The 10631-nt window shown below is 47.8% G+C and overlaps 1 protein-coding gene across 5 annotated transcripts in view; it reads right to left on the reverse strand.

Moving 5' to 3' along the window:
* The window catches only part of ST3GAL3 (ST3 beta-galactoside alpha-2,3-sialyltransferase 3), a 184114-nt gene extending 175548 nt beyond the window's left edge, over positions 1 to 8566 (reverse strand). For 3 of the 5 annotated variants that reach the window (XM_056355886.1, XM_056355885.1, XM_056355882.1), the window contains exons 1-2: positions 8424 to 8565; positions 7576 to 7720 (exon numbers count right to left, since the gene is read on the reverse strand). In XM_056355886.1, the coding sequence (XP_056211861.1) occupies positions 7576 to 7690 (115 nt within the window). In that variant the 5' untranslated portion in view covers positions 7691 to 7720; positions 8424 to 8565. Of the gene's footprint in view, positions 1 to 7575; positions 7721 to 8423 lie in introns of all 5 variants that reach the window. The other 2 variants (XM_056355883.1, XM_056355881.1) reach the window with 1 other exon arrangement.
* Between the last annotated feature and the right edge of the window lie 2065 nt (positions 8567 to 10631).

A 10631-nucleotide genomic window follows, 5' to 3' on the forward strand; every position in this document is an offset into this window, starting at 1 on the left:
TGAGTAAGTCCTTTCACCTCTGAAAGCACTCAGCTGCAGAGCAATTGCTAAGAGAGGTAAAGTGCTTTCACTGCATTGTACCTTCCGGAATACAGAAAGCTGCTGACTTTGACCTCTGAAAAACTATCAGAGGACACAGCTCCAGCTGCAGGTAGGACACTGAGTGCCGCCCCTTACAAACACTGTCCCCATCCACTTATCAAATGTCACAGGGACTTATCCTTCCCAAACTTGGAGGGGACTGGGAGAAAATGCACAAGGGCTGAGCAAGTGAAACCCTAAGTTAGCTTAAGGTCAACTGGGCAAAACAAATAAAACCACACCCTGTTTTAAACTGGACAAGTTCCTTCAGCTGCACCAGCCGCTCGCCACACAAATGGGGGGAGCGGGAAATACAAAGGCTTGAACAGGGACTCCAACAGCAACAAGACTGCTGTTGTCAAGACAAGCAAGAGCACTTTACTATTTTAGGATGCAAAGCTCAGACCCAGCTGTGTGTAGGGGGATGGAGAAGTATTCTTGCACCTTGCTTTTCTATCTCACTAAGAAGTCAACATTAGCCCAGAACTAAAACAGTAACCCAGGGCTGAAAAAGCTAAAATGAAGACAAAATCAAGATGAGTACAAGCACAGTGTAACAATCACTCCTTGATCCACAAAGTGCTTAGGGCGCTATGCTCTTAACACCCTTCCCTAAACCTGCCCCTATAGGTTCCTAAAGGCTGAAGTGCTCGGGGAGTTTTCCTCCTCTGAAGAAATCCCTAGGGCGAGGCAATATTATGCTTGCTCCCTCCCTCAACACCTCTGTCATGCATCATTTCTCCTTGCCCCAGCAGAGTTTTGTCCTGCACTGGTAACGTTACAGCAGCACTAGAAATTCCTGGAGAGACAGCGAGGTCCCTAGAACAGCAAGGTTGTAAAGCAACATTGGGTATCTCACTAAATATTTAGTAACAGGTCAGAAAAAGATGAAACACTTTCATTCTCCTGTTTCTTTAGCCTTCCTTGTGAAATGCTGCCTTCTAAAGGACAGAGAGGCACTCGTGATTTTTCTGTTAATTTTGTTTTGAACTTTTTCATACACCTTAAAAGTTCTCATTCATATTCGTTGAGTAGACAGTCTCTTCTGTCCTAGTGGCAGACAGGCAGCTGCCTCTGGCGAAAAGGGTGGGCAGCCCTGTGCGGTTGCATCAAAACAGCCAGAGCAAGAGGAACCAGGACCTTACATATATCTGTCTCCAGCCAAGCAAAAAGTAGCTGGCACAATTACAGCCGTGGAACATATTACCACAACTGAATGTCCTGAGTTACAGGAGTTTAAGTTTAGCCATGCTCCTTATTCTGGCAGATTAACAGGGAGCACAAAATAACTTGAACAGTGATAACAATTTCTGGGCACTAAATCCATTTTTTCTGTGTTCTACGCATATAAGAGAACCATCCACCACAGCTAGTACACTACAGGTTTCAGTTTCAAGCTGAACACAAGTGGAATATTTTAGTCCAACAGAATTCTTAGAAAAGTTAGGCTACTTTACCAGACAACTGTTGTTTTAACTCCTATTTTTACATTTTTTTTCTAATAATCACTGCTGCCTTGATAACATTACTTCCTATTTTTAACACTTCAAAGCATCAGTTGTAATCCTCAAATCCCTAAAGCATCTGAAAAGTAGCAAAGAGTTCCCTTAAATCTGTAGCTGGATCCATGTTATGAGAACTTTCTGAACATTTGTTCTCAATTTTGGTGCAATAAGTATAGCACTAAGACAGACTACAGAACAGCTGAGTAGATGAAACAAACCTTGAAGTTACTAATAACTGAAACGTTCGTAAATTCACAATGATCTGTCTCAATAATGTTCCCAGTTTCTTCCTGCAATGCAAAGAACACTTAACACTGCTGCATAATACTCTCCAAACCACTTTTTTTTTAAAAAAAAAAAAAGGTAATGACCACAAGGTTAAAGTCTCTCAGGCTTTTCAGCCTGGGGAGCAACAGCAACAGGAATAAATTCACCTTAAACAAAGCACGAAAACACACACACACACACAGAGAAACAGACACACACACCCCCCTCAAGCCAAGGCCACAGACAGATACGGTTACCACCACCATTTGCTTGCCACCCTTCACAACAGAGGCATGAGTGCCTTGTCATTCTACAGTAAAAAAAGGATATGCTCCCTCATCCACCTAACGAAAAATTCAGCCAGCATAGCTCAAACCCCCTTCATGAGAGATTTATGCTCCCAGTGCCAAGTTGAGCTGGCCCAGAGATGTTATTTTTTATACGAGCACTCTTGCATTTCCCTCTTCTGGCAAAGGCAAGTAGGGTAGTAACTCCCAGAGATAATGGTCTGAACACGAAACTATTACACGCCTTTCTCCACAAAGGGGACAAGTTTGTCTCTGTGGCCTAGTTGATCACACATGGACTGAATGTATTTTCATTCGTTTTTCATTAAACGACAGAACGGAAAGAAGTCAGATGTCAGTGTATGCAAGATCCACTCCCTTAACAGAATAAATGACACCCCTAGTAACTCGATACAACAGTTGTACCCGCACTACATACCACCACACATACCAGGAGGCTTTAGCCACATGAGGAAGAACATGCATGTTCCAAACTCTTGTAAAAAGATCCATTTCTTCTGTACATTTTTCGTCCCTAATACAAGAACTGACAAAAATACCACTTCACTTTGAAAGAGAGGAATCAGTATTTATATTAAAGATAAAGGTTTGATTGCTTTTGATTAATTTAGCCTTTTACTGCTGCAAGACTAGTTTCCATGGAAATGCAAGCAGACCAAAAACCTGCAACCAGAAGTGAGTCAGTTTTGCCTGTTTATGTCTCCTCAGTTCCCATGGAAACAGACATTAAAAGAAAAATGAATAAAAAGGATAAGGGTCCTGAAATACCTTCAGAAAATCTCTTCCCAGAGCTTTATCTCTTTGGCTGCCTTTCCAGAATTAGAGTTGAAAATAACACAGAGCAACAGATGACAGAGTAGTGACTTGATTTCTTTATGGAGACATCAACAGAACATACCTGGAGATGTTTCAAAAGCTACATTCAAACCGACAAGCTCAAAATCTATAGCTACAAATTGTATTAACTTACGTTTTGGCAAAAGTACCTGAAGTAGAGTATATATTTCTTCAAATTAATTCAATGCTAATGTAGACAGAAATACAATAGAGAACAGGAAAATAGCGTCACACTTTTTCCCAAGTATATTTCAATGCTGGGGGGGGGGGGGGGGGGGGAGGGGAGACAAAAGAAAAGAAAAAAGCTGCCTTGGGGTATTGAGTCCAATATTTCCATAGCCAGGACATTTTTAAATGGAATCATTCCTTCCTTACAACACATTAATTTTTAAGTTGCAAAATCAGCTATACACATACTAGGTTAAGTAGCAAGCATCAGTATTGAATTTTAACATTACTATATTCTGTCCTTCAGTTACAGGTAAAAATGCATTCCTCCAAGGCGATAAAACAAATCTAAGAGGCACTGTCAGCAGGACTCCATCTCCCATTGTACTTTTCAAAGATAATGGGGCACCTTCCCACCTGCTGTCTTCTTCACACTTGGACAGATAACACCTTCCTTCCTCCCCAGAGTCAAATGCATCAGGGAAGGCAGAAAGGAAAGGACAGGCAGTTGTTAGGAAAGAGCCCGCAGTGCACATATCAGACCTTCAAAGCTTGCACCTATCGCTACCTATCACTATATAAGAATTCCCCAACAACTCAGGTGTCCAGAAACACAATGAACAGTTACGATTATCTGCTGCTGCAAGGTCCTTCTAGAATGTACAGGTCAGCTAAACTGATGCCAAACTTTTACTTCTTTTTGTCTCCCACACCGCATTATCAGTACTACATGCTTAACACACCTCCATGCAACTCAACACTCTTAACCAGAGGGCTGCAGCATCCATCATTATTGCCTGTCTGGGAAGAACGTGCAAGGATGGCGTACATCTCTTACCATTACTGTCAGAGGCTGAAGCTGCATTACAGAAATCAGGAAAGAAAAAGGAAAGCTTACCTCTGTCCTAAACACTGTGCAGATACTCCCAATGATCACCAGAATTCAAACGCTCTCCTGCATTCACACAGCGTTACATACCACTTCTCTGCACTTTGCTACTGCTCTGAGAACTAACAATATATTGCCACCGACATGAGACAAGGCTCGAGGAAGAGTAGCCAGCCATGATACTCACTAAAAGGATGAGAGAGGGGTAGCAGTCACAGGAGATTCGTCTTGAATGCAAGAAGCAGTTGAATTTAATTCACCTTAATTAGTTCACATTAGTTGAATTCAATCTATTCTTGTCACAGGAAAGATAAGCCTTAGAGAATTAATTCTTTCCTATTCTCCTTTGTATTTTGGCAAGGTGTAGAGTCACACAGTAAGGAGAACAATCTCTCAGAACTCACTAAGGCATCACTCCAGGAGGACAGATTTAAAGTCAAATGGAGACAGTTAAAGAAACACTGATGTGTATCTTTCAGTCTATGCAGAAGTTTAGCCTCCTTTCTTGGAGATGTCAGAAGTACAAATAAACAAACGCTTTTCATTTATTCATTTACTTTAGCAGCTAAATACACAAACATTGAAGTCTCAGCTTGACTAGATTCCTTACAGTTACCATCAAATTCATCCATAACAACAACATACACAGGCATTTTCTAAAACATTAAATGAACAAACTACACGAGCAGCAAGTAAGCAGATCAAATATTTTTCACCATACTCTATGACAAATTTGTTTGTGTCTGATACTAAGCACAGGTGTCAAGTTTACCGAAAGGAGTCTCTGAAAATATTGCAAGGGTGTCAGATGTCAGGAATAGCTTAGTTCGGTGCCTCCTCTAGCATAAAGAATGGAACAGAGAAAAGATGAATGTGACCACTGAAGCTAGGGAGTCACACAGAATAAAGACACTGGTCACAAGAAAAGAGAAAATAATTTAATAAGATAACTTACACATAAAAATAATAATAAAAAAATCTTAAGAGTATTAAGCACCCCAAAATTTAACACATTAACTTAGTTTTTGCCTTTGGGGACATGAGCATTATCGTATCCATCTTAAGGAAATTTACAAGGTCACACGCCAAATTGTAATTCAGGAAATAAAACCACAAACAGTTATCAAGCACCACCTGTCCTGTGCACTGAACTAAGCAAAGCTCCCTTTCAGAAAATAGAAAGTATAATTGCACCATTATACATTGTATCACATTACCCATGCTCAAGGAACCCTAATCATGGTTAAATGAGCAACTTCAATTCTGTCATTTGTTAACTTTCAAATGCCTATTTATAGAAGCTTAACATTAACTCTTCGTATCAAGTTTCACAATACAGGCTTTTAAATTTGTATTTTAAATCTGCGTTAAGTTCCTCATGCATAAAATTACATGGTAAATAAAACATTTTTTGATACATACAAAACTCTGAAGATCAACTAAAAACTGGTACCACCTTAACTGTTTTCAAAAGCAATCACATAAAATTTTGCCTTCTTACACTAGAGGACTGTTCACACTAATATTTCAAGGTGCTTCATCTGATATTTAATACACAACTCATAAAAGCATCTAGAAGAAAAGCAACATTGGTACAGCCTGTATCAGTTGTGACAGCTGATAAAATCAATAAGCATCAATACCATCATTGCTTTGTACACACTGAAGAAGCTTAATGCAAGCACTGCATCTTACAAGAATAAATGAAGAACACATTTTACACACAAGATTAGAAAAAAGGAGACACACATCTAACAAAAAGTCCGTGACATCACCTCACAGTGCTATCACAACATCCTGGGGACCCAAAAGCAGCCAGTTCACTCAACAGAAATTATTCTGATTAGGCTGGCACTTAAACTCATCTTTTAAGGTTCCATTTATAGAAATCCACAATGTTTGCATATATATTTGCAACATCACATCACAAAACTTGCCACAAAACTCCCCAGGGACTGACATGACATAAAATAACAAATGGCATGCAAAACTACAGACACAAAACCCAAAGAAGTGAAACCTGAAGAAATTTAGAAACCATGCCAGCACCTTGGTATACGTCACACAAACACAAAGCTTCTCCTCCACGCTTGACTAAGTTCATACATGAAGTTGTGGCCTGAAGGGCTTTTTTGCAGGCCTGGGTAAGTTCCAACACAATTTCTGGTGGTACGAAGGAAGCAAAGGATGGCAGGTAGTATAATTTCATACACATCTTTATGTAGTAGCAGATATGGCAAAACTTTACTTAACTATATTCTGTGCTTATTTGCATGCAGGAAGAATTTTCTATACCTCATCGACAAAAGTGCTAGTTTTAGGTCACAATCAAGATTTTTTACTCCCTCTCTGAAGCACAAACCTAAAGAAACAATCCCTGCTCAGAAAGACATTATGCATCTCCTTTTACAAATTCAGTCTTACAATATCTGTTCTAGTGCAAGACACCTTAGCAGTCCTCCTGTCAAAATCACTGTATCAGTGCAAATGTCACATCCAAGTCATCATCTGGCATCATGTAAAACTTTACTTAGAGCATGTAAGTAAAGCATGCAGAGGTAGAAAAATATTAAGTTTAATAAGCACTGCAGTAGAAACCTCGCACAGCATGCAAAGAAACACAATACAGCGAAGATGGAATTTGACCGATGGCTTTTTGTCAGACAGAAAAACAATCCTGGATCAGTGTTTCTCAGCCGCTTGATCCAGGGAGCAACGGTCGGCTGTGAGACATCTGAAATAGCCCATGGAACAGCTGCAGAGAAGGCTGGCTTGCATTTTGGGTGGGAGGGGGAATTGTTTTCCTGTTTTTATATTTTCAATAAACAATTCTCACATGCAAGCAAGAAAGCAATCAACACAAGCAAAAATAAGAGCAGTAACTGAGCAATCAAACCTCAGCCTAGTTTGTATCTCATTGCAACTAAAACCTCCCATGACATTACCACATAGTACAATCCTCAGATTGTATTCAATGAGGTCAGATGTCTCTTTGGACTTAAAAAGGTTGAGACACATCCTTTCAGATGACAGATAATTGGCAGATGATAACATGGAAGATAAATGGAAGCTGAGGATTTCTGAAGGACAAAGTAAGATGATGAGATAACCAGCATATATGATTACAGAAAGAAATCAAAATCCACCACGGAAAACCCCCTTATTTCAGGTGTTTTCAAACGTACAGAAAAAGTCAGGAAACAAAAAGTATCAGCGCACAAACTCTTTATTTTGACAATTAGGAATCATAAACTAACAGAGAAAATTCTAAGAACCAAAGTCTCTAATAGTAGATTTATAAAGTGTGAACCTGCTTTCATACCCAGTAATAAAAGCAAAGCCATAAAGAGCATTAGGTAATCATAAATTCAACCCCTTAAGCATACTAAAAGCTCCAGTATTTGATTGGGCTTAATCACATCCCTCTAATACTACTAAATCAGAACCACCTTAGTGCTACTGCAACTCTCTGACAGACGTTTCGGGAGCCCAGGAGCAGTCACACGGTGCTCATACTTACTTGAATCCTCCCATCTGAGAAGGTGCAACTTCCAAGCAGAATAGTAGAGAAATCCCAGTACCAGAAAGAGGCAGAGGGCTAGCAGCAGGTTACGCATAAACACCAACAGTCCCATCTTCACATGAAATCTGCTCTTCTACATGACCTGTGGAAAAAAAGAACCACCTTGAGGTTGGAGCCACCTTCTCCGACAGCCATCCTTCCCAAACACGCGATCCCACACCCACAGACCCAACCCGCAAGGTAAAGCACGCCCGTGGCCCAAGCGGCACCAGTGAAGGGACAACCGCCACCTCAGCCGCTGCCCTTTTTCTGTCACAAGGGCAAACGCCGCTCCGGGGAGGCCGGAGGGTGCCGCAGCCCTGCGCCCTGCTCGCCGCTACGCCCCAGCCCGCTCCAGATGATCAGACCCAGAAGGGCCGCGGCCGGCGAGGCCTGACGAACACCGCGCTCCCGCCAGGCGCAGGGCAGCCCAGCGCGCCACGGGCACGGCCACAGCGCCCGGGACTCCACGGGGCCGGGCCGCCGCCCGCGGGGGCTGCGCAGGTCCCGGCCGGAGCCCGCCGGCAGCTCCGGGCACGCCGCGGTGAGGAAACGCGCTGCCCTGACGGCGGGGACGCGCCCGGGAAGAGCGGGGCCCGCCCGGCCCCTGCAGGACCGGCCCCTGCAGGACCGGCCGCTCGCCGCCGGCGGCTGGCTTTGAACGGGCAGCGGCACCGCCGCCCAGCTGCCGGCCGGACACCCCGCCGCCCGCCCCCGCCCCGCCGGGCCCCGCCGGCCGAAACGGCGGCGGCCGCCGGGGCCGGCCCCGCTCGCTCGCCCCCCCCGCGCCCCCCGCCCCTCCTCACCCGGCCGCCGCCGGCGCTGGGCGCTCGGCCGCCGGCTGCGGCCCCCGGGCGCGGGGCTGCGGGCGCCGCCATGCCGGGCGCAGCGCAGCGGGACCGGCCGCCGCGGCGCTGAGGGGCACGGCGGCCGCCAATGGGGCGCCGGGGCGGGTCGCCGCGCCGCCGACCCGCCCGCATAGCGGCCGCCGCCGGCCAATGGGGCGGTGCGGGGGGCCGCGCCCGCAGCCTATCGCGGGAGGCGCCCGCAGCCAATGGCGGCCGGCGGCAGGGGGTCGCCGCCGGAGGGGCGCTGCGGCAGGGCGGCGGCGCGCATGCGCGGAGCCCCCAGCGCCCCCCGCCCTGGCGGGGCTCTCCCGGCCCGTGGCTCCCGGTCGCTGCCCCGCGCACCGCTCCTCCTGCGCGGCTTGCGAGCGGCACCCCGAGCCGCTGCAGGGCCCTCGGGCGCTCCGCCGCGCCGCTCCCGCCTCCGGCCATGGCGCTGCGGGGCCCCTGCGACACTGCACCGGCTGTTCCGCTCCGCAGTGCCTCGCTGCTGCTGCCCCCAGCTGAGGCACCCCTGGGTCTCGCAGCGGCCGCACGGTACCTCCACACCCCCCCCCCCGCCCTGCCCAGCCTGGCCCACAGCCGCCGCACAGCGCAGCCCAGCCCTGCCTTGCTTCCCATCCCTACGACGCTGCATCCAGCCACGCCACACCGTCCAGTTTAGCACCCAGTCAAGTGCCCCCGGCCACTGCCTTCACGCTGTCTTCCAGCTTCTGCAGATCCTCACACCACTGCACACCCAGCAAGGCCGTGCCCAGCCTCTGCACAGGCTTCCCAGAGTGGCACAGCCTCCACCACGGGACCACACCAGGCTGCGAGGACCATGCCGGGCTGCACAGAGCACACCAGTTGCCCTCCTGCAGCACAGCACAGCTCAAACCATGCAGCAGGTGCCATGCAGCCAGCAACATGGAGCTGGCAACGCTTCCAGCGCAGCTCCCGCTACATTATGGTCCCCACCTTATCACTGCACACCTGCCCCAGGAGCACTGCCGCAGTGGGGCCAGCCCACACCTCGCCCTTCCTGCAGCATTACCCTCCTTGCTGCTGGCCCCACAGCCTTGCTGGGTACACCCTAACGCTCGTTAGGCACAGGGCAAGCGAGAAACACAAGTATAAGGCGGCACAGGGAGGGAATGAGAAAGAGAGGAATTACTAGGCACGAGGGGAAAAGTCATCTAAAAGGAAAGAGACTGTAAGGAATAAACATGCATCTTCAGGACAGCAAAGCAGCCAAATCATTTCCTATTTCCACCCTCCATGAGTCACTGATAACACAAGGAAAACAAAAAAGCCACATGAGTTTAAGGGAAACTAAGTAGGATCACGTCCAGCGTGGTGGCAGCTCCCACTGCAACCAGCCCAGGTGCCAATGCCGACAGGCAGACACTGCCATGGATGGTGCAGTGCCGGCTGAGCACTGCTCAAGCCTGTGCCCCAGCTGTCGCCGAGAGGCAAAGCCCACACGGGTTGCAGGAGAGCTGGTGGGGGCTCACCCGACCCCGCTGTCACAACCAGAAACCCCTCTTTGTCCTCAGCACAGTGTCAGTGTCTTGTGGCTGCAAGTGTGGCGCACACACAGCGGGGCTTGCAGGGCTGCCACCCTCCTCCGTGGATACACAAGGGAGACATGTACCACACTAACATCCCGTTAGGCTTTTTGGATGCCAGTGACAACGTCTAGGTGCAGCACAGGAGACAAACAGACTCATGCCAACAACCAGGTACCACAATACCCCCTGAGGATGTGCGTGGGGAGGTGCCACAACCGCATCGCCGCAGCCCTGCCCACCTACAGGTCTCCCACCCTGCGCTGCTGCCCACACTGACCCCCAGCTCCCCAGAGCTGACGCGCTCAGGACACTGGCTGCTCTCACCCTGCCGAGGCAGCTCCCTTCCCTCTGGCCTCATGCCGAGCCAGGAACCCCAGGGCCGGGCTGGGCACCCTCCTCTGCCAGCCCTGGCTCAGCTGCTGGGCTCATTTCTTCCCATAACCCCACTGACGTGTTGCATTTGGCTGAAGGCCAGTTTTGCTTTACAAAAACTTGCTTTATGTCTGCTCCTCTCTTCGCTCCTTCATCCCTCCATCCACGTAAGCCAGGTCTCTTTTCCCTGCTCCAAGCCCCCATGCCCCAGCCACACAGAGCTGCCTGCGATGCCTTGCCACCC

Source organism: Falco biarmicus, chromosome 11, assembly GCF_023638135.1.
Source record: "Falco biarmicus isolate bFalBia1 chromosome 11, bFalBia1.pri, whole genome shotgun sequence".
In the NCBI taxonomy this organism is placed as follows: Eukaryota; Metazoa; Chordata; class Aves; order Falconiformes; family Falconidae; genus Falco; species Falco biarmicus.